At 39.5% G+C, this 23,004-nt stretch overlaps 1 protein-coding gene across 1 annotated transcript in view; it reads left to right on the plus strand.

Annotated features, from left to right (window-relative positions):
* Positions 1-23,004, plus strand: part of mast2 (microtubule associated serine/threonine kinase 2) — a 210,555-nt gene that overhangs the window by 173,505 nt on the left and 14,046 nt on the right. The window contains exons 10-13 of the mRNA XM_084723557.1: positions 1,653-1,807; positions 11,588-11,663; positions 12,142-12,351; positions 20,941-21,042. Coding sequence (XP_084579683.1) covers positions 1,653-1,807; positions 11,588-11,663; positions 12,142-12,351; positions 20,941-21,042 — 543 coding nt within the window. The remainder of the gene's footprint in view (positions 1-1,652; positions 1,808-11,587; positions 11,664-12,141; positions 12,352-20,940; positions 21,043-23,004) is intronic.

A 23,004-nucleotide genomic window follows, 5' to 3' on the forward strand; every position in this document is an offset into this window, starting at 1 on the left:
TGTTCCTTCATCTCCCGTCTTCATACCCTGGTGTGCAGTTCCTCTGTACCTGCCGCCTGTAGGATGAAACTCAGCATGATTCAAAAGCAGTGAGCTGAGTTAGCCAGCTGAGTGAGCTCTTACCTCGTACGTCCAGACTGCTAAGATCCTTGCTACCTCACTGTATTTACAGAACACCAGGACTTGTTTGATTCTTAGTGTTATGAAAAATAAATTACTTGAATAAAAGATGAAAAGGGCTTGGTGGTTTCCTTTGTGCAACCACTGTTTCAAAACCACTGTAATGGCTATTACAGTGTGTATTTTGGACTTGTGTTTGGTCCTTTAAATACTGTTGGAGCAGTGCTACCTATCCTAGACGTCTAAGGCTGGAGATATACCTGCTTTTTAACTACATGCTTGTGCGCGTGAAGTGTTCATTTCCGGGGACGTGCTCAACCAACAATCCAAACGAAAACAAGATAAATAAGGCAGCAATGATTCGCATGTGTACCCATTGTTAAAACCAAGTATATCTCTGGCCTAATAAAATTTAGCCCAGTTATAATGCAGATATTTGGCTGTGGTTCACTTTGAATTAACACGAAATCTTAGCTGTTAAGGCCAGATGAATCGAGGCACGAGTTATGCTTGTCATTTCGATGTGACTGTCATCATCTCACAGAGGGAGAGTGACACATCTGGAGTTATCATATTTAGCTCTTTGTGACGTGATCTTATAATTAGTGATTAGATTTTTGTCTCCAGTTACACAAACAACAAGACAGTGAGGGAAAAAGGCACACAGCCACAGATTCATACATAGTTGAAAGAGATGCATAGTTTCTGTTTTAAAGGGACAGTTAACCCCAAGATTTTTCCTCTGGCCTGTGGTGCCATTTATCCAGCTACTGTTTTAGCTTCTAACTGAATCTCTGTGATTTGAAGTTTAGTTTCTCTCCTGCGTTGTTGTTTGTATTTATAGATGGCTGCTTTTTTACTGTTTCATGGTCACTTTCAGCTGGATAACAAAACATGGAGAGACTTTTATTGTGAAGAATTTATGAGAAATGAAGTGTGGTTAACCAGCATTTACTGCGCGTATCAAGTCACACTTTTAAGCGGGTAGCCTAGATGCAAATCCCCACTGCGTTGGAGTTTGATGCTGAGTCAAACCAAGCCAGCACTTGTGTATGGAAAAGGGCCAGTGAGAGCAAACGTCTCCCAGTTGGTGCTCATAATGACAGAAAACAGACACAGTGGATAATAAAAACCAAAAGGGCAATGCTAAAGTGCAGCAATGGTGTCTTAGGCATTTTCAAGATATTGTTGATTGAAATGAAGTGTTTTTCTTCCAACTGCACAGATGCTTTATCCCAGTGCTCCACAGCACCATGCCTTTCTGCCAGAAAGAAACACTATCTGGATACAAGGCCTTAGATACTTCCAGGTCGTTTTACTCAATTATCCAAAGCAAAAATGACTATTTGACCGCAGCCCTAGACTCACCTAAATCCACCCTACACTAGCTCCAGTTCTGAATGTAACCTACGTTCCCCGCCCGCTCACCTGTCCTTACCTGGCCCTGGCCTGGCCCCAGTCTCCAGCCTCACCCCGCAGTAGCTCCAGTGCTGGTTGTAATCTGTGCTCCCTCTGTGCTCCTCCTCTCACAGTCCTCCTGTTCATCTCAGGAGAAGCTGCACCAGCTGCCCTTCCAGCCCACTCCGGACGAGCTGCACTTCCTCACCAAACACTTCAGCTCCGAGAGCATCACGGACGAGGAGGGACGCCGCTCCCCCGCCATGAGACCTCGCTCCCGCAGCCTCAGGTAGGAGACTCTCTGTCACAAGTTACACATCACAAACACCCACACAAACACTGTGGAGAGGCCTGTCTGTGTGTCTGCAGCAAGCAGCAACCCAAACAGCTGAACACTGAAGCTAGAGTCAAACAATGCTCCTTCTCTAATGGCCACTGACTGCTGGAACATGTGTATTCTGCATCATTAAAATTTGTTGTTTGACTGGAGTACAATATATTCACTTGCTTACATTGTTAGCACGAGGTATGGAAGCACACTTACAGATGCAGGTCTCCTCTGGCTCTGATGAGTGTTGTTAGGACGTCTCATTGTTTCCAAATCTGAGCAGTTGCTTTGGTGAGTGAAGTGATTTTAACACTAAGAAGCAAATCAAGCCAGTGCTTAGATCTTATTTGCTCCAAATGCAAACAACAACATCCGATATTAAAGTTATCATCCTGAAATTCTTGTTGCTTTGACTCATTTCCTGTACTGTGTGTAGGTGTCAGTCAGTCTTTCTCGTTCTGGCTGCAGCTTGTTCAGCCACCACGTCACTCCTGTTCTCGTTCTCTCTTCAGAGGCTTCCAGTGCATCACACCATTATTTTTTTTTTATCTCAGACCATACAGAGTTCCACTGACCCCTATTTGAGAGCCACTTCTTTACAAAATCAATTTTAAAATCTCAGTGTTTGTTTTAAAGGTTCTCAGTGGACTGATCCAGTCTTTCATATCAGACCTTTTAAATCTCTTCCAGGTCTCTGAGTTGTATTGATCCAAACCTGTTGGCTGTAGGCTGAGGCCAGCTGAATCATGGGACTGCTACCCCACATAAATATTAGGAATTAGGAATCCTCTCTCTAAGTAAACCTTTTATAACCTTTTTTTTTTAGTTAATCAAGGAAATAAGAGCTGAGGTGTCATAAACCTGATCTGTACTTTAAGCTCAACTTGATTGTTTGTTTGTGTGAGCCTTCAGAAAGGTCAGACTCGTCCCTCTGACAGGTCGGAGCGAGTAGCAAGTCCTCACTGTTTATATCAGTGACACTCACCTGTTCACCTGTGGATCCATCTGTCTGTCTGGTTTATTCATGCTGTCCATCTCCACCTCAGATGTCTTTTGTCTTTTCATGATTCTCCATATCTGGTTCTAACTGTCAAGATTTCAGCACTTCAACCTGTAAAATTTTCAGCTTGTCACTGCCTCTCTATGTCATCCCTCCATAAAATTTTCCTCATTTTAATCTTTTTTCTCACTCCGCGCCCACACTTGTTGTCTATCTCCCCTCCATCTCATGTCTCAGCAGCTCCTTCCTCGTCTTTATCTCGCTTTCTGTACAGACACATATTGAATTCTTTCATCCTCTGAGATGAAAGAAGGGGAGGCAGAGTTGCATGGTGTGTATCTGATTAGAGTCCCACTGTGTTTGTTGATTGATGTCAGGCTGTGTGTGTGTGTGTGTGTGTGTGTGTGTCATCTCAGGTAATCCACTGACTCCCGGTGTCCTCATATACAGGGTACACAGGGGGTCTTAAAAGTATTAAAAAGCATTGAATTTAATATTTAATCAAAATAAAGCAGGTGAAATATTGAATTTCATTTACAAACCTTTTTTGTCCATTTATATGATGACATCAGTTATTCGAGTCATATATAACTTTTAATGTATTTTTTGTTGTTTTTTTAATAACAGAAGGAATTTGATATGATTTTCATCTAATCTCTTTCTTTTTTGGAAAAAAAAAATCTGATTTCACCTGCTCAAATGCAAATTTTCTGGCAAACTGAATATCAATGGGTTGTAGGCAAAACAGGACATTTGAGGATTTCACCTTAGGAAACAGTGATCAACATTTTCCATCATTTTCTTAAATTTTATTGACCAAACAACAAAGCTATAGGTCGAGAAAAGAAAATCTACAGATTAATGGCTAAAGAAAGTAATCATTAGTTGCAGCTTTAATCCTAAGTGGAAGCAGAATCTGAAACACATGACTGAATGACTGTGAGACTTTGGCTGCTAGGGCTGAAAATCTTTCAAACGTGGGGCGATGAGACTCATGATTTTGGACTCCTAAAGGTGATTCAACCTGCCAGCAGCTCAGGGTGACTACAAGTCTGAGTTCTGTTTGGGACGACATGACCCCTTTCCCCAGTGCAGGCTGAAACTAATGACTATTTTTATTGTCAATTAATTGATTTGTTGCTTGGTCCATAAAATGTCAGAAAATTGTGAAAAATGTTGTTTCCCAAAGCCCAGGACGACGTCTTCAAATGTCTTGTTTTGTCCACAACCCAAAGATATTTAGTTAACTGTGATAAACAAGTAAAGAAACCAGAACATATTCACATTTAAGAAGTTGAAATGACTTTTTTTCTTAAAACAATTACTCAAACAGATTAATTGATCATCTCATTCACATCATTTCACCCATCAGCTTGAATTTATGATTTGCACTGTGCGATTCCTCGTGCATTCCCTTTTCAGAATATATGTTTGAGGAGCAATATTGGCTAAACAATATGAGAGAAACATTGCCAGTTAAATAACTGCCCAATTCCACCAGTATTTGTGCAAAAGATGAGCCATCATCAGTTCAGTCAACACAAGGAACTTGAGGTTAAATAAAATAGGATGTCATTTATTTAAAAGGCACCTATATCACAGATGTGTGCACAGCATCGTTCCTCTAACAGTGTGTAAAAGCTGCACCAAGGCAACTGCAGCAATACCAAAGAAATCACATGCAGGTATTAAAATAAAATGTTTTATTATTTGATATTAATGATTTTCCTTCATATCCTTCAAATGTTTGCCAGCATGGCCGTGAAGTTGGCATTAAATTAAATTCTAAGTGGTATTAAGAAGGTCTTAAAACATCTTCAGTTTATCTTGGACAGCCCTGGCCTGTATATAACCTCTCTTTCTCTCTGGGAAATAGAATTGGGAAACGTGAAAATGTAAAAGATGAAAGTTCATGCAGAGAGAGTGAAAACTTGGAGAATGAGCTGTTATAAAATGTTGCAGCTTTTATCATAAAACCTGACCAAACCACAGAGCTGTAATTATAGAGATGAAGTAGACTGTGAGCAAGTTATTTTACATGGAGGTGACTTTGAGAAGTGTTGTGGTTGTAGCCAGCGGTTACCCCCCTCATGTGCAGGGTGGATGAGCCTCAGTGGAGAGCCTGACATCATATTAGTCCACCAGCAGCGAGCGTCATTAAAAAGCTCTTAGTGAGAAGTCTGCAGACTGTCTGCGAGTCCAGATAAATAACCAACAGAGAGCTGAGGGGTGGACTGAGCATTAGGGTGCGGGTTCAATCAGCCAGTTCAGTTTGGGATCCATTCGCAAGTCGATAAAATACCCTAAAGAGGATCCTAATGTGAGGAAAATGTACTGCGAACTGAAGAGGAGGTTAAAGAAGAAATGAAGTGACTTATTGGACCCAGGAGGAGGAGAGTCTGTCTGTGTATGAGAGGGAGTGAAAAAATGAAAATGTGGTGCAGAGCATAATTATATGCTAATTTTATGACTCCGCTGTGAGTGATGACAGGCACCCGTTTTATCATTTAACAGTTTCTCTGTTCGTCTCTAACCCTTATTTTCGTCAATCCATTCCCCTCTCAGTTTTTTCTCCTCTTGTCCAGTTAAGTTTCTGCAGTGAATCTGACACCTCTCATCACTCCTCTGTCTGTCTGTCCACCTGCCCACCATCCACTCAGCCGTACGCTGGGAATGAACAAACCACATCTATCCATCATACCTGTGCCTCTGTTACAGCTCAGTTGCTGCACCTCATTGACTTTCTGTCTGGGAAACCACATATTGTATTCTATCATACATGTGCTCACATAATATATACAAAAGTGTCTCCTTTTCCTTGTGGTGTAACATTTTCTAGCTCCTATTTTCCATGATTTAAACTCCAAGGGATGACAGAAATTGTAGCAAAAAATCTTGGCAAGTAGGTAACAAGAAGTTGCAGTAAATTTTTTAGAGTTATAGCAGCAAAGTCACACACAGTAAATCACAAGGCAGACTGCATACGGACACTCAAATAAGTAAATAAGAAGTAAAGGAACAAAAAGTCTTTAACCGAAAACTGCTGATGGACTCAACAAATCACCTGTGGCTGATATATTCGTCCAGTCACCGGTTCCTAGAATAGAATTCCAGAGATACGTTTCAGGCGATTTACAAACTGTGTAACCCTTAGACAGTTTGTTCACAAAGAAGCCCTTATTTTTACTAGTGTCTACTCACTGTTAAGTGAAACTCAGTACTTCTTGCATAGATATTTCACATGAAGAGCTTTCCATTGTCACAAAGGAAGGCTTTAAGGCTTGAATATATCAAACTAATTTATTAACATTATACAACACAGGATTGCACGACATGAGTCGTAGTTCCTTCATACGACACACACACTTAATTAAATTCAAAATAGAACAGGATAAAAATTTAAAAAACGAAATAATAACATAAGATATACGGTTATTTACATATACATTTATACACCCAGGAAATAATTATATTGCACGTTTTTTAAATTTGCAACAGCTTGAATGTAAAGAGCAACAACATGATGGTGATGATAATATGGTTGAAATCTTCACATAAAAAGTTAAACATCTGGGAAACACTGACCATCAACTGTGACTGTGCACAAAGCATCATCAACGTAAAGACGGAGTCCTCCTCCCCTCATTCTGCCGGAGTCTTGCATTTTGTGTCATTTCAGCAGTAAAATGTGGCGCTGATTTCCCCTTGCTTGGCCCATTTTGTCAGTTTTGTTTTCCTGACTGGACATTCACCAGGAGCAGGTCAGCCAAGTTTGGTTGGTTACTGTGACTCTCCTCCTGTCCTCCTGTCTGCGGCGCTGTGTCCATCTCAGCAGCATTGATCTCACTGCTGGGCAGTGCCGTGAGAATTGTTTATCGTCTCAAGGTCTGCTGGTCTTTAATCCAAAACTTCATGCTTCTTTTTTAAATGCCGAGTGTATTTCTGTCATAGGTGATCCTTGTGTCATCAATACAATCCAAAAAAATAACATATTAAAGGGGAAAAGTCACAAAACTCGTAGGAGCCACCGTCTGCAGTATCTACATGAGCAGCTGTTGCCATAGCAGCATTACTGTTTTAGACAACACTTAGACATAGAGGAAGTGTTGAATGTGTATTAACAGCCAGTTGAGCAGATCAGAAAACAAGATGATGTCTTAAACGAGGCATATGCAACAAGAATAAAAGCCTGTCTCTAAAGTAAGGTCTGGTTCTTCCTCCAATATTTTAGAAATTTCAGAATTAAAATTATCTTCCTAAGTATAAGTTTTTTCCTCCTGTCTGACACTTTGTGGTTTCAGAAGATTTTTTAGTCTAATCATGAATTGAATCTCATCACGGGATGTTAAGGTTTCTGTGATGAACACACACACTCATGCTCTCTCACACACACACACACACACACACACGCGCACACCTCATCCCCGTTCTGCCGGGCTCTCTGTCACGGTCAATTAGGCCTCTCATTTCCCGAGTCACCGCCCGCCTCAGTTGTGAAGCATCAATGTTATTTTTCTCTCTCTCACACACACAGACCCCCTCCCCCTTACCTCTGTCTCCCACCCACCTCACCGTCACCATCTGATTCGCTGTCTCGTCTGATTTACTTCAATTACCGCCTCCACCAATGAGCTCTTTTGCATTTTGAGTGCCTTTTGTCATATGTGACATCATCACTTAGCTGCACCATCCAACAATGTTTTAATTATCTCATTTTTAAAACACCCTGGGGTTGAAACATTTTATGTTATATTCTGTTTCAGAAATATTTCCTCCCGTTCTCACAGTCCTAACTTTTGAACTCTCAGCCTCACATAAAAACAGAAGAACTCTCCCACAACTTCCTCCGAAGCCTCGCCTGCAAGGTCGTTTCTCAAAATAATGACAAAGACGTTTTTCGCAGGGATTGCTGTGGGGCGATTTTTATTTCCCATTACAGTAGAAATATAGCCGTGTTGTAATTAGCCTTTGTCTGGCTTTCCCGTGTTATTCATCCCGGGGATTTCACTTCGACCTCCACTGCAGCTCGCTCTGAACGGGAGCTTTATTTTAATAAAGGCTCAGGCTGCTCAGAGCCAGGAGCACGCAGGAAGAATAACACGGAGAGGAGAAGAAGAAGAAGATATTCTGTGAAAATTAAAGAATGTACATAACAGCCCCCGGCAGTGAATCCATCTCTGTCAAGGCTAACCTTTAATTACTGAGCCCGCTGGCAGAGCCGCCACGTCCTGATTGATTTTTCTTTTTCAACGCACGTGAACATGAAAGGAGAGTTTGAAAGTTGAAGGTGTTTGAGCTCAGGGTGATTGACGCACATCCATCATGGTTGAGTGTGTGTGTGTGTGTTTGTGTGAGGGCACACAGTTGAGGCTTGTTTAGAATAATACTAATATTGTGTTCATTCACTTCTTAATTTAAAAATGCTTCAACTGTGCTGTTACAACTCATCACTTCCTGCCAAATTTCACATTAAATGTTCAACAGAAAATCACAGATCGATAGTCGATAAAGCTTCTAAGATCTTGATTTTTGACATTTTGTTGCATCTTTTACATCCTTTTCATTTTCTCACATCTTTTTTGTTTTATGCAATTTTTGAATACATTATGTTGTTTTTCGTCTTGTTACATCTTTTTTTGTCTTTGATGCAAAAAGTGATGCAAAATAGAAATACAACGAATTTCCCTCAAATGCATTAAAAGCATCCACAAGCTTGTCCTCCTTCTCTCCTGTCCACGTCCTCGTCCTATTTTGTCCTCCTTGATTTGCAGACTTGAGATATGCTACCTTTTAATTTTTTTTGGAACATGCTCAGTAGATCTGGGATTCAGTACTCTACTGAGAATCCCAGTGTCAAAGCACAACTTCCTGTTTAAGTATACATTTTTAATAATAATCATCAGTAATGTGGATATAATGACCAAGGTGAATAATAGAACAGCTGCAACAGTCTGGTTAGTTCAGAAAATTAAATCACTTTAATATCACAATATCATTGTATTACCTAGCATCACAACAAAGCTGCTGAAACAAAAGAAAAATGGAGGCACAGTCATATAGTGTGTTTGGTGTGTGTGTGTGTGTGTGGTTACCTGTCAGCGTGTGTGTTGGCCTAATGATAAACAGCCTCCATGACGTTTAGCTCATATGTCACATTCAGGCTGCTCTCATTCCTATTAAGCTGGTAATTGGACTTTGAGCTGCCGATGGATGACTTAAGACATTACCTCATCGCTTTGGTCACGTGTATGTGTGTGCGCGCGTGTGTGTGTGTGTATGTACCGATGACTCATACAAACACATGTTAAGACATCTGGAGCCCCAAATTCAGATTTTTACCTCACCTGTCTTCCCCTTGTTTGTAAATCTCAGCCTCTCTAGGAATGTTTTTTAAATTATTTTTGTTATATTTTTTATATTTAGTTTTACTCATTATTATAAGATGCATTTCATTTTATTTTCACTTGAGCTCTTGAGCTCTTATGTTTTGGTCCTACATCAAGTAAAATTCTATGCAAGTTTCAACAACATGTGGCTTATTTAGTCCCTTAAAATGAAAAAGGAAAATGTACAAGTTGTGGTGAAATAATTCCTCCAGTTCTTAACACAGTTTCCTTTGTTTTAGTTTTTTAAGTACGAATGTCAGTATCCAGGAAAAACAAGACAGAATTAATATCAAGAAAACAAGGTTTTTAAAATACCAAAAACAATCTGACATTAGAAGACTGTAAGTTAAAATTTACCTCAAAAGTTCAAGTTCAAGTTTCTTTATTGTCCTTTGCTTACACATAACGAAATTTTGTTTGGTAGTTCTCGGCACACAGTTAAAATAAAAACACACAATACAAGTAATAATAATAAATAAACATAAATATGTGCAAGAGTCAGAGTCAAAATGATTTATTACAGCTGAAGAATGGAGATTATTTTCATGTTTCCCAAAGTGCAATTGCAATATTTAGAGAGAAATGTTTAAGATAAGATAAAATAATAAGATATGGTGAACTTTATTGACCTCACTCTGTGGAAATGTAGTTGTGGCAACAGCTCAAGGACCAAAACTGCAGGTAGAAAAGAGTGAGTTATAAATAGAAATACAATTAAACTATAACTATATATACAACTATATACACCTTTCATTTATAATGATGGATAATGTGCAGGACAATTGCACACACAGTGGAAGAAATGAATAATACAGCAGGTTAACAAAGGCTAAAATTGCTTAGAATGAAATTTCCCATGACACACACAGTGCCTCTCACCTGTCGTCATCGCCTATCCTCCTGAAATTGAGACATAGAAAGGTCAAGGATATTGCTGCTGTCGCTTTTTTGTCTTATTGTGCAGAGAGAGTTGAGGTGGGGGGTGGTGTATGATAGAATAAAAAAAGAGATGAATCCCAGGAGGAGGAAAATGGAGTCCAGTGAGTGAAAGACAGATGGATTGATATTCTGTTGGAGCTATGGACTGAAGGAGACATCACTGTCAGTCTGTCAGGTCATGAAACCCCCCGGAGAACTGATGGACGGACACTCGCTGCAGCGAGGCGGGCCTGTGGTTTATTACTGACAGCTACACACACACACATATACAGTGTGTGGGTCCTCTGGTCTCCAGAGGCGTTACCTTTGTGGCGTTCTCTGTGTGCAGCCATGTGAGTCCAGAGGTTGTCACGGTCTTGAGTTTACACTGCTGAGGACACACACACATGATGAAGACCCCGAGGTCCCGTTAGTGTGCGTGTGACCACCATCCAGTTTTTATTCCCTCTGTGCTCCGGTGACCCGACCAATCCTGTCTGTCACATCCAGTCTGCTCAGCGGTGTCTCTGCAGCTCAGGAACAGGCTGTGCTCGCTCCTCTGACGCCTGCTGCACACCGGAGGAATCTTAACTGGTTTTAAACCTGTGAGAGACCACATGCTTAATGACAGATTCAAACATTTTGACCACAAAAACTCAGACACCAGATGCTTCAGTCAAAACAGAGGACCACACACTCTGTGTTTATGCTAGACGATTTAAAAGTGGCGATTCCAGGAACATGCGATCCCACAGAAAGTTGCGTGATCAAATGGGACGGGGTTAAGTATCATCATCATAATTCCACAAGCTTGTCCTCCTTCTCTCCTGTCCACGTCCTCGGCGTCCGTTGGCAGCCATGTTTCTGTTCTACAAAAGCACACAACATCTGGTTGGTGTCTCTTTCCAGTCAGCTCACACTCACGTTTCTGTTAAATATTTAATTGCTGTTCCTTTAAAATTACTGCAGGAGTCTCAAGCTTTGATTCGCTTGGGGCCACTGATGGTATTGTCATCTCATAGGGAGGCCACTTACAAGTTCAAGTGCTGCAAGAAAATCACTTTTTTGTTTTCATTACTAACATGTTGTCATCATAAATGCAAACAGCAGTTTCTATACAGTTATATACACTGTGCAGACAGAACAAGTGCTCAACTTACAGTAAAGTAATATTTAAATTTTTAAAGCATCAGTGCTCAATAATCAATATGATAATACAGCTCTCTGAGAAGAGTTGCATCTTTTACCTTCTTGTTATGTAGGTAACATGAAATTTGATGCATCTGTCTCCACTGGTGGACTGAATTAGAAATACTGACAGAAAGGCTGGGTTATCTAAATATAACAGATAGTCCAGTTTGGGTCAAACTGACATATCAGCACATCATAAATCTTCCATAATTTCACTTTTGTATTTGTGTGTCTGTTCTGTTTCAGTCCTGGGCGCTCACCTATCTCCTTTGATCACGAGATCGTGATGATGAACCATGTGTACAAGGAGAGGTTCCCTAAGGTTCGTACTGCACACACACACTTACTGCACACACTACATTCACTGTGTGGACGTAGCAGACATGCAGAAGCAAAAGGGCCGGGTGAGTGTGCAGAGTACTGGACAGCAACACATGGAAACAAGTCACAGGTTGTCATAAGCATTCCAGTCTCTGCATCCAACCACAAGAGAAGAGTAAAATGTTGACTGTCTAGATTTAGACCAGTTTCCATCCCCAGTTGAAATCTGTCTAATCTAAGCCATTATAGCGTAGTGTAATGGCCTAGATGCCCCCCACATATGCAGTAGTTTGTAAAATATTCTTTTGCGGGTAATTAATTATTTAGTGTTAATATATGACATTGTCCTGTACACCTGCAGTTTTTGGTCATGTCTGTCTCTCTATTTGTCTGGCATGCGTGTACCTCTACTGTGACTCATCCTTGTCTCCCCCCCTCTGATTGCCTCCCCCTCTCCTCCCCTCATCCCCTCCCCTCAGGCGACGGCTCAAATGGAGGAGCGTCTGGCTGAGCTGCTCTCCTCCTCGGCCCCGGATAAGGTCTGCCCGCTGGCCGACGGGGTCCTGAGCTTCATCCACCATCAGCTGATAGAGCTGTCCAGAGACTGCCTGGAGAAAAGCAGAGAGGGCCTCATCACCTCCCGCTACTTCTACGAGCTCCAGGAGAGCCTGGAGAAGCTGCTGCAAGATGTAAGTGGAGCCACAGTTCATTCACTGTCCTGCAAAAAGCAACTTTTAGAAGGAAAATAATCTCTCAAACGTAAGACTAGAAAACACTATCCTACCTGTAAAATGTTAATTTGCTTGTAACTTGATTGTGGTCCTACTGCATTTCATGCTACAAAAAGTACTGTCTTCTCATAGAAAGTAAAAACATTAACCACATCAATCAATAAATTTAAGTTTTTCAATGCACCAAAGCGTCATTGAGGTTCAGCTAGGTCCTTTCATAGTTTCCTGTTAACATACTGTAGCCATTCGGGGCTTTTATTTTGAAAAACTAGCCTCATCCTGAGTTCCCTCTTGAGATACTGCTGTCCGGGGCTTTTATTTTGAAAAAGAACAAAATCCATCCCTAGTTTCCTGTTAAGACAGAGATACTCTACAGGGATTTTACTTTGAAAAACTTTAATTTACCATCTTTATTATTATTCTTAGTGGTTGTAAAAGTAGTAGTAGTAGTAGTAATATATTTTGCCATGCTAATCAGCAAATACACAAAATATACAACTGTTGGATATTTAAATTGGAATAATTTAAAGATGATTTAGATAGATGCCAAAGTCAGTTATTTTTGTTAAAATTATTTACCAGAACGTAAAAAGAACTCCTGATCACTCTGTCATCTACTCATTCTCCATTTTCTTCGGTGATTTATATTGATCTCTAGACAGCAGTAAATTGAGATTTCAGACACTTATGAATCAGCACCATTTTGCGTCATCACTTTACAGTCGCATGACTAATTTTCACATCTGTAGACAGAGCATTGCATTATGGTATTTCTAAGAAGTGTCTATGCTATGGGTACTTTTGATTTCATGCATATATTATAGATTAGAGCAAAGGACAATTTAAATGGTTAGGGGCAAAGTCAAGTCGAAGGGTTTATTGTAATATGCAATGTTAAAGTCAAGTTTTGCATCCCATTCTGAACACCATTAAACAATGACACGTTTTAAAATGAAGAAAATGTTTTTGAAATACAAGGAACATGTATAAAGATATTAAGATAGATAAAGAGGAAAGAACATAAATGAAGTAACAAGAACACATTGTACAGATACAATCTACAGAATCAAAAATCTGTGCAAAATCTATAAGCAGCTTAATGTATAAGCAATGTAGTACACCAGTTAGCAGATTTATTTATTTATTTATTTTCATCACAATTTCCTCATTATTTCCTTGAAATTAACTATGTAAGTGATAATTCATCTGCAGGTTCCTGGAAAGGATTATGCAAATTAGTAATTATGGGGAAAATGGAGACAGTGTTCAATTAGTACATTTCAAATTAATTCATTCCAATTAAATGCTAACATAAACCATTTTCACTCAGTGCCAGGTAGGTCAGCCGGACATATAAAAATGTCAGATTTGCAATTCAACAGATTTGAAGAACACTTTGAAAAGAATAATATTAATTTATTGTTTGCCTGCATAGGGAAAAAATTGCATAAACCAATGCTGCTCGGCACAGTTTTTATTTGCAATACCTCTCCCTATGGGCCTTACATATGCAATACATAAGAAGCTACAACAAAGTACAAAAGAGTACAAAACACAAACAGAACATTAAATACGTACATTAAAAACACAAAACTCAACAAGAAAATTCAGACAGAACAATATAGGACACAAACAATAACACATTATTGCAACAAAAACTATTTAAAAACTAATATTTTTGGAACAACTGTTTATAAACTCAGTACAAATGAATTATTGTCATAAACCTTTGTTTTTTATAAAACCTTGTACCAAACTCCACTGAAAATTCTCAGGATTTTACACATTTCCACTTTTTCTCTAATGACAAGTCAAATATCCACTTTTAAAAAAAGTCACACCTGGTCTTTGATGAAGACATCATGACGATGGCATCCTCTTGGTCACGCTCGGTTTACCGTGGAACAACTCACGGCGTGACGCGCTCCCTCGTTCACTCATCATGGTCGCAGCCTTCAGTGCTGTGTGATGTCATACGAAGACACAAAGACCGAAACGCAAACACCTAAAACTCTGTCAGCTCTCACACATTCCTTCACACTTTGATTGTTTATTGCTGATGAACGATGGTAGCGGCGTGGCACGATGGGACGATTTTGGACAGTTTTCGTGTATTTTTGTGTGTGTGAACATAGAAATATATTTACATGTGTGTGGCAGCGGTGACATCTCTATTAGCTCAGTTTTCCAGTGCCTTGGGGGCGACATTATGGCTCCCACCGGCCTCTTATTGACCTTCTGTTCTACTGGGACACACACACACACAAACTATCTCGCAATCATAGGCACACACACACATACTGTATATATGGAGGTGAGCACGCACGCACACGCACACACACACACACGCGTCCTCCCCGATTTTAATTTCACACTCCAGCAGTCACCGGGGGCTGACAGATGACTCTCCCAGACGAGCAGGAGGGGTGAAGAAGGCGCAGTCGGAGGGTTTTGGGATGGGCGGGGATTCGGGGGGATTCCTCTGCATCTGATTGGCCGGCGGGCTCACAGAGGGGAGGTGGGTGTACGTGCACGAAGCCTGTTCGAATGCTTTTGGAGGGTGTGAGGAACTGGACCTGAACACATCTGGAGAAGGTGCTGAAGCTGCAATGCGGGCTGGATGATGACATCACCAATTAGGCGCCATTAGGCTGTTTTGTTTTGCTTTTTTTTTTTTTTTCTTTGGCGGGTGGCCAAGTGCGGCAGCAGCAGGTGGAGCAGACCCACAGAGGAGAGGAGAGGATGAGGCCGTGAGCAGGTGGACAGAGGTGTGAAAATAGCCTCCCTGCCTGCGCTGTTTATGGAAATCCCTCATTTTTTGGTGGAAACATGTCTCGCGTATCGTGGCAGAGGAGGCTGGAGGAGGAAGAGGAGAAGGTCTTGCTGGAGGAGGTGATGAGGAGGAGCGAGTGGAAGGTGTTCACTCACAGCTGGGAGGAGGAGGAGGAGGAGGGAGACGCAGACTTTACAGTTGAGTCAATTTCGGTTTGATTCAGTCGACCTTTATTGGCACACTGACGATGACAAAGATGAAGATCTTCAGATTGAAACATGTTAACCTTTGAGGCTGTTAAAGGAATAGTTAACAGTTTATCAACTCGCTCTAACTTTAGAATTACTTTCTGCTTGTTCACTGTTTTTGGTGGTTTGTAACTTTCTTTCACAGTCAGGCCAAATAACTCAGGGAGTGTTTAATATTGTTATTTCATTATAATTGTCTTGAAAGTAGGGCTGCAGCTGACAATTATTTTCATTATCAATTAGAGCTGCAACAATTAATTAATTGTCAACTACTAAATTTACAGCCTCCTATTTTGATAATCAACTAATTTGTTTGAGTTGTTTTTTTAAGAAGAAAATGTCCTGTTTATTCTTCGTTCTCAAAGGTGAATATTTCCTGGTCTCTTTACTCCTCTGTGACAGAAAAGTGAATATCTTTGGCTTGTGGACAGAACAAGACATTTGAGGACGTCATCTCAGGCTTTGGGAAACACTGATGAACATTTTCACCATTTTCTGACTTTATGGATGGATTAATTTATAAAATCTAAAAAAAAATTGATTATCAGAAAACTCCAAAGCCCAAAGTCACATCTTCAGATTGCTTCTTTTGTCCACCGACAGTCCAAAACCCAAAGAATCTTCATTTATGATCAAAAATGAGACAGAGAAGCAGCAAATAGTTCAAGAAACTGCAACCAGCAAATGTTTGACATTTGATTATCAAAATAATTGGCAAATAATTTTCCTCTGATCTTCCGATGAACTAATCGATTAATCGACAAATCTTTTCAGCTCTGCGTAAAACAAAACAGCTCTGTTTGTTGGGGCCTGTTCTGTAAGAGGTGTTAATGATTTTTAAAATATTAAAAAAAAAATAATTGAGCATGTTCCAGAGGTCAATGACAAATTCATTATTTATTAAACCGTCTTCAGTTAATCAGTTAACTGCTGTGGGTGTTTTTTTGTCTGTAGCTTGTTAATAATTCAGACTTTTTAATGAGTCATCAGGCCATTTTTACTGGTGATAAGACACTGTGATAGACTGTGTTTTGAGTCAGTTAATTAAGTACCAAAGGGGCAATACGCTTTTTAGAAAACACTTAAAATTCATACTGCACTTGTCTAGTATGTTTCTTTCAGTGCCTCTAGATGTTCTGGATGCCCATAATTAGTTTTTCCTTGTAAGGACTGGTGAATGGTGCCCTCACTGCTCTGCTGTGTGAGTTTGGTTGAACGATATCTGACTTTAAGAGCCGTTGGATATCCAGATGTTTTAGTTGTCAGTTCAATTTGCCTGGAGTGTCAGCAAAACCCCTCAGTATCTGGACAGTGATCTAATTTATTTTCTTATATGCTGGTGTTGTTCACTTTAAAGGTTCACTTCACCCAAATCATAAAAAAAAAATTTGCTTTCCACTTGTGTTTTCTAACTATGAAGACAATGGTAATACGGAGTTTTCTTCGTTGTAAATTTTGGACTTGAATCTTAGAGCAAGTAATGATTTTTCTTCTTGCAGGTTTATGACTTTTTAATCATGGAGAATATTTTTTCTTTTCAATTTAAATTTTTCCTTTTGAATTTAAAACTTTAATCTCAGAAAATATCCTTTTTTTATATATATATATAATAAATGTGGGACTAATTTCATAATATCTGAGTTTCTTCTCCCAAATGTATGACTTTATAATCTCATATAATCTCAGAGAATATCCACGTTTTTTCCATAAATGTGGGATGTTAATTTCTGAATTTTTTCCTTTGAATATTATCCCTCTTGCCCACCTCCATAATTTTATATGTAACTTTATTTTACGTACTTCAAAAAAAACCATTGTACTTCAGAGAACAACCAGAGATTTTAAAGGAATAGCTCCCTGTTCATTGGTATTAACAGTAAAAATATCAACAAATTTAATTTTCTGAGGTTTTGAAATATCAGTCTGCCTTCTCAATTCAATGGAATTGACTGGAATTTCTTTTTGGGCGTTGAAATAATTCAAAAAGCAGCTTTTTAACAAACGATGTCAAGGATTTTGGTGAACTGACTCTCCAAAGAAAATCTTGTTTCTTTGGTTTCCTGCATTTGAGGTCTTGACCCATAAAGTTTTCTATTTTGAAATATCTGTAAAACAATTTTCACACCGTTTCCTCACTATCAGTTTATGTGTGTTATAATATCAGGTGTGTGAGAGTAAAACCAGTTTTCATCCGTCCACTTCTCATGCTCTTTATAGGTCTCAGTCCTTTGCCTTTGTCCTGCTTACTTATCCATTCCTTTATTCATCCATCCGTTTCTTTCTCTCCTCATGTCATGACCCCATTACAGAGCTCGCAGGAGGCCGACTCACCTCTCCTCCTCCTGTCCTCCTCCTCTGCTCCTGCTCTCGCCTTTTATCTCTCCTCCACCTTTACCCCTCTCCTTCTTCTTCTCTCTTTTCTCCACTGCTCGTCCTCTCCCTCATCCATCCCTGTCATGCGGCCTCTGTGACCTGCCTGGCGGTCACTATGGCAACCTGCATCCAGGCCATCCTCTGCTGGAACCCCTGGGAGACCCTGTTAGACCCCTGTGGGTCACCTTAGGGCAGAGGAGAGGCAAAGTGCTAACTCAGCTCTGGTGATCTGTCACTCTGAACCTTCATCGTGTTCATCACAGCTCAGATACAGCTGCAAACATCTGGCTTTAATTGGCTTTCAGTTGAACTCAGGTTGAAACATCACCTGTCCTGAGAGAGCGATGACTTGCTCCCTAATAGGCTGTACAATAGGTGACGTCACCTCTGTCCTGTTCATTTGTAAGGAAACGAGTTACCTGCCTGCCGCCCTGATCTCCTGGAGCGTCATGCATGTTCACATGGCGTTGTGAAATAATGAGTGCAAATAGTTACATTTTTGAGCAACTCCAACTGAGCAGACAAGGACAAATTTTCATGTGGATGTACAATAAAGTGTTATTTTATCTTTTAACAGTCATAGTTTACAGTAGCGCTCCCACCAATACTGGATACCTGGACCTGATGCTGATATTAGGGAGTAAAAACCATTCAGATATACACGATGTATTCTTCTTTATATATACACACATTTTTTGCAATAATCCTCAAATGTGGTTATCAAACACTTGTGACAAAAATATGATGTTTTTACAGTTTAATAATAAGCTATCAGGGCACTGAAACAATAAATGCCACTGGGAATTTAATAATTAGAAATATTTACAGTATACATTAAAAAAACACAAATAGAACAAAACATTAATAACATATAATAAATAGATGATATATATTAAACTTGAATTAAGAAAAATGGATCAAATATACAAAAAATACAAAAAAAAAATGTTACCTATATAAACATTAAAAAAGAATAAAAAAACAAAAACAATCTGCATTATATTTTGTAAAAAAAAAAAAAGACTTGATATTGGATAACATACTGATATATCTGCAACACACTAATATATACAGATACAGATGTATCCATCTGGTTCTAGTTTATAGTGACTGACCAATGAAATAACTGCTTCCTGCTGAAGAATTAATGTAACAATGAACATAAATGGAGAAAATTATTTTCTACTTCTACGTGGTTTGGACCTTAACCCATTTATTTTGACTGTGTCTTTATAATGGAACGGTTACACATTAAGTTATAAAAAGTTATTTATTCAACAGAGCATGTGATCACAGCTCTTGCTGATTTTTTTTTGTCTTACTTCCTACTTTGTATGAAACCCAGAAAATTTCACTGTGACCTTTGTTGTCCAAATATTAGTCCATTAGAGTGGAAATAATTAAAAAGACGATCTGTCAAAATGCACTTCACTTTCACTTTACTTCACTCTTCTTTTTTTAACGACCAAAAATATTTTGTACGACCACTTCAGAGTTTACCAGGAAAACACTTCATACCAGAGCTCAACTGATGCTGGATGTTTCATGTTGATATGAGTGGGAAACTGTGTGAAAATAAACTTTGCTTTTAGAGGACAATTAAACAATAAAAATGTAGCTTTTTAAAATATTTCCAATGTCCACCATAACTCAAATTAACAGGCTTAACTTAACTACATCGATAGACAACTGACACTTATAAACAGCTGATCAACTTACTTGCTTGTCATTGTCAATTTGCAATGTTGAGCGCATCTTGCACTCCTGCAGCTTGCCTGAGCTTCTTCGAGTCTGGGGAGGAGAAGGCAGGGAGAAATAACTTGCTTCAACCTTAGATTGTATATTAAATAGGATATTTAATAAACAGTTTGTGGCTCCAGCTCTCTATTTGGACACTCGTATTCATTTTTGCACGTGCAGTTGCTCCATATCGTTCTTTTAATAATTAAAATAAACAAAAACTAAAAGAATCTACAGATGACGTGTTACAGTAACAGTACACACATGTATACAAGCTCTTAAAGCACATTTTCTATACTATAGTGTACCCAACAGGGAATCTTTTTCACATTAGACTTGCAGTGTGAATATACAGTCTGTCACACACACACACACACACACACACACACACACACACACACACACACACACACACTCTGACTGGTTAATTAGCCGCTGCACAGTGGGAGTGTGTCCCTCAGCTGTCCATTATTCACCGATCACTGGCCTGTACAGTCACCTCACACGCACATTCAGCCTCCCTCGCACTTACATATACACACACTAATACATATTTAGCGTGCACATACAGTGTATAGATGCCCCCGCCTCCTCCCCTCCAGGCTTCATTACATTTATAAATAATTCAGGGGGGCTTTGGACCCCCGGGCCTCCTGCGTCTGTCAGCACGGCTCTGTTAGACTAACAGCAACGAGCTGCCCGGGCTTTGTTTATGAACCACTGCCTCCTCCTTGTTAGCCTGTCTGACACATTCATACAGTACATACATTATAAATACATACATACATAATAATACACACACATGCACGCATCACCCCCCTGAGAATGAAACATGTTTTACAGTGGGTGGTTTGTAATTGTTACAGCTTCCACTTTGCACCCACACACACCCAAACACACACACACACACACACACTTTACTTCCAGCCCATTTCTTTCCGGGGATCAGTGTTTGCTCCAGATGCGTCTCCAGTCAGTTACAGTGGATTGCTGGGTAAATTGCTCTGTCTCCATACTGACAGACATTTCACGGTGGATATCAGGGAGCGAGGCGGAGGTCCTTCTGATTTAGATTACCTCTCGGGTGTCACCGCAGGAAGGACACCGCCGTCTGTTTGTCCTCAAAATGCTCGTTCTGCTTTGTTTGTGAAGGACAAACAATACAAGACACGTTCCCTGCACAGATTCAAGGTCACAGAAGATTTCACCGTGATGAATTATTAAAAATATAATTAAAAAATGATGAAGAGGTATTATCATGAGGGATCAGTCATCTCCCAGAGAGATTAGATGCATTAAAGCCTAATTTATTAGTTTCATGTTGAGTGAAAATCTTTTCTCTCTGAAGAATTCTAACATTTGAAAATAAAGACTGAAACTAAAGGTGAAATTTTGTCATTTTTGTGTGTCCAGGCTCACGAGCGCTCAGAGAGTGTGGAGGTTACCTTCGTCACACAACTCGTCAAGAAGCTGATGATCATCATCGCCCGGCCAGCGCGTCTGCTGGAGTGTCTGGTGAGAAAAATACTGTAACGGTAGTTGTCCTTTATATGACAACAACTGATTTGACGATTTTTATCGAACAAGTGATGTTCAGAATACTGTTTATTTATTACTTTAATTTCAGAGACAAACACATTAATTTAGGATAGTGTTAGAAGTTACTAACATTTACTCAAGTTCTTTACTTTAAGAGGAACTCTCCTACTGTGTGTGTTTAAGTAGTAAGAAACCCTCAGTGTCTCGAGAGGAATCTGTGTGAAGTCTAATAAATGTCCTCATGTGATGTCACTTGAGTCAACATCTATTGAAACTGAGGACTACAAGAAAATACTGACGTAACAGACTGTACTGTACTGTCAGGACTGCTCCTCATCTCTGCTGCAAGCTACATAAGAGACTACTGGCATAACACACCCAAATCTCTGACTGAACTGTCACTGGTCAGGCTGGATTATGGGTAATCATGGGGGTGGCAGATTTTGACAAGGAAGAAGAATGCTTGGAATAAAAAAAGATGATATCTCAGGTTCTAGTGCATTGATTTTAAACAAATAGTTTAGGTCTTTTGAGGTGTGGTTGTATGAGGTATGACACACCCCCAGTTTGGAGAAGCAGCAGGAGTACCGGTGTAAGAACCTAAGTAATGTACTTCTGTGGACAGGGTCAGCAGCAAAATGTATTTTAGATGCCTAAAAAAGTCAATAGCAACAGCCTTTTCTGACAGGGTAACTGCCATTGTATAAGATGAAGCAACCAGACTCCTTTGTCAAAAACAGTGATTTAAGTTGTTGGTCTGCTGCTGTCTGTGTGAATCAGAACCAACCTTTTAAAACACGGCCAATCTCCATCTGTTGTCAGAAATACACTGACTATGGATAAGTACCTCATACAACCATACCTCTGTCCTTCGTGAGTCAGACTTTGAAGGATTACAGCACTAGTGAAGTGGAGTGCTCTGACAGGTTGGAGGCACTTTTACTTTACTGAAGTATTTCCATTTTCTGCCACTTTATAAATCCTCTGCTACATTACAGTGGGAAATATTCTCATTTTTGCTGCACTACATTTATCTGTCAGGTGGAGCTGATAATACAAAAAACATTTAATCATCATATAAACTATGATGCATTGTTACATATTAAACTACCAGCAGTATAAAGCAGTTAAAAAGCCACAATGATGCATCAGTAGCAAAAATCCAATGACAATAATGCAGTGATATATACATAATAATACTCACAAGAGCCATTTTTCTGACAATACTTTTAAGTAAAATGCAGAATGTGTGAGAATAGTTTTACATACTTGTAGTGCTACTTTTTTATATGAATACTCTTTCCAAGGTAAATATAAGAAAAAGAATAGAATTAATGGACACCCTGCATCCAATCAGAATCAAGTATTCACCCAGACCGTGGTTTAAAGAGACATAAAGGCAGCACATAAAAGCACACATGACGGCTAATTTTAAAAGTACAAACCAAACATTGACATGGCAGGAAAATAAATATATATATTATGTTACAAGCAAGTCCAAGAAGCACATATCCCACATAGAAAAACATGCACATGAGCCTTATGTTAGATGTATGTGTTCGCATATTTTCATCATATGTCATATTGATTTAATAGAGACAATAGTCCTGTTTTCTAACATGTTATAATCAGTCTCGTTCTGGCTGGCTGTCCTCAGCAGTTACACAGAGTGGTTTTTGCATTTTAATCATACTGCTGTACATTGGTGTAAACAAGTCTGTTTGAAAGATTACCGTGAAAAATATGACCAGTGTTAACTGGAGAAGCTTCTTCATATTGTACCGCTCAACTCCACGCACGTTTAATAAACTATTTAGAGCTTCCTGCTCCCCAGCGTGGAATTACTCAACCCCAGCAATTCATTTATGGACTTCCTCTGAGAATTTTAAATCAGTCTAATGTATACACACACACACACACACACACACACACACACAA

Source organism: Lutjanus erythropterus, chromosome 7, assembly GCF_056507025.1.
Source record: "Lutjanus erythropterus isolate fLutEry1 chromosome 7, fLutEry1.hap2, whole genome shotgun sequence".
In the NCBI taxonomy this organism is placed as follows: Eukaryota; Metazoa; Chordata; class Actinopteri; order Lutjaniformes; family Lutjanidae; genus Lutjanus; species Lutjanus erythropterus.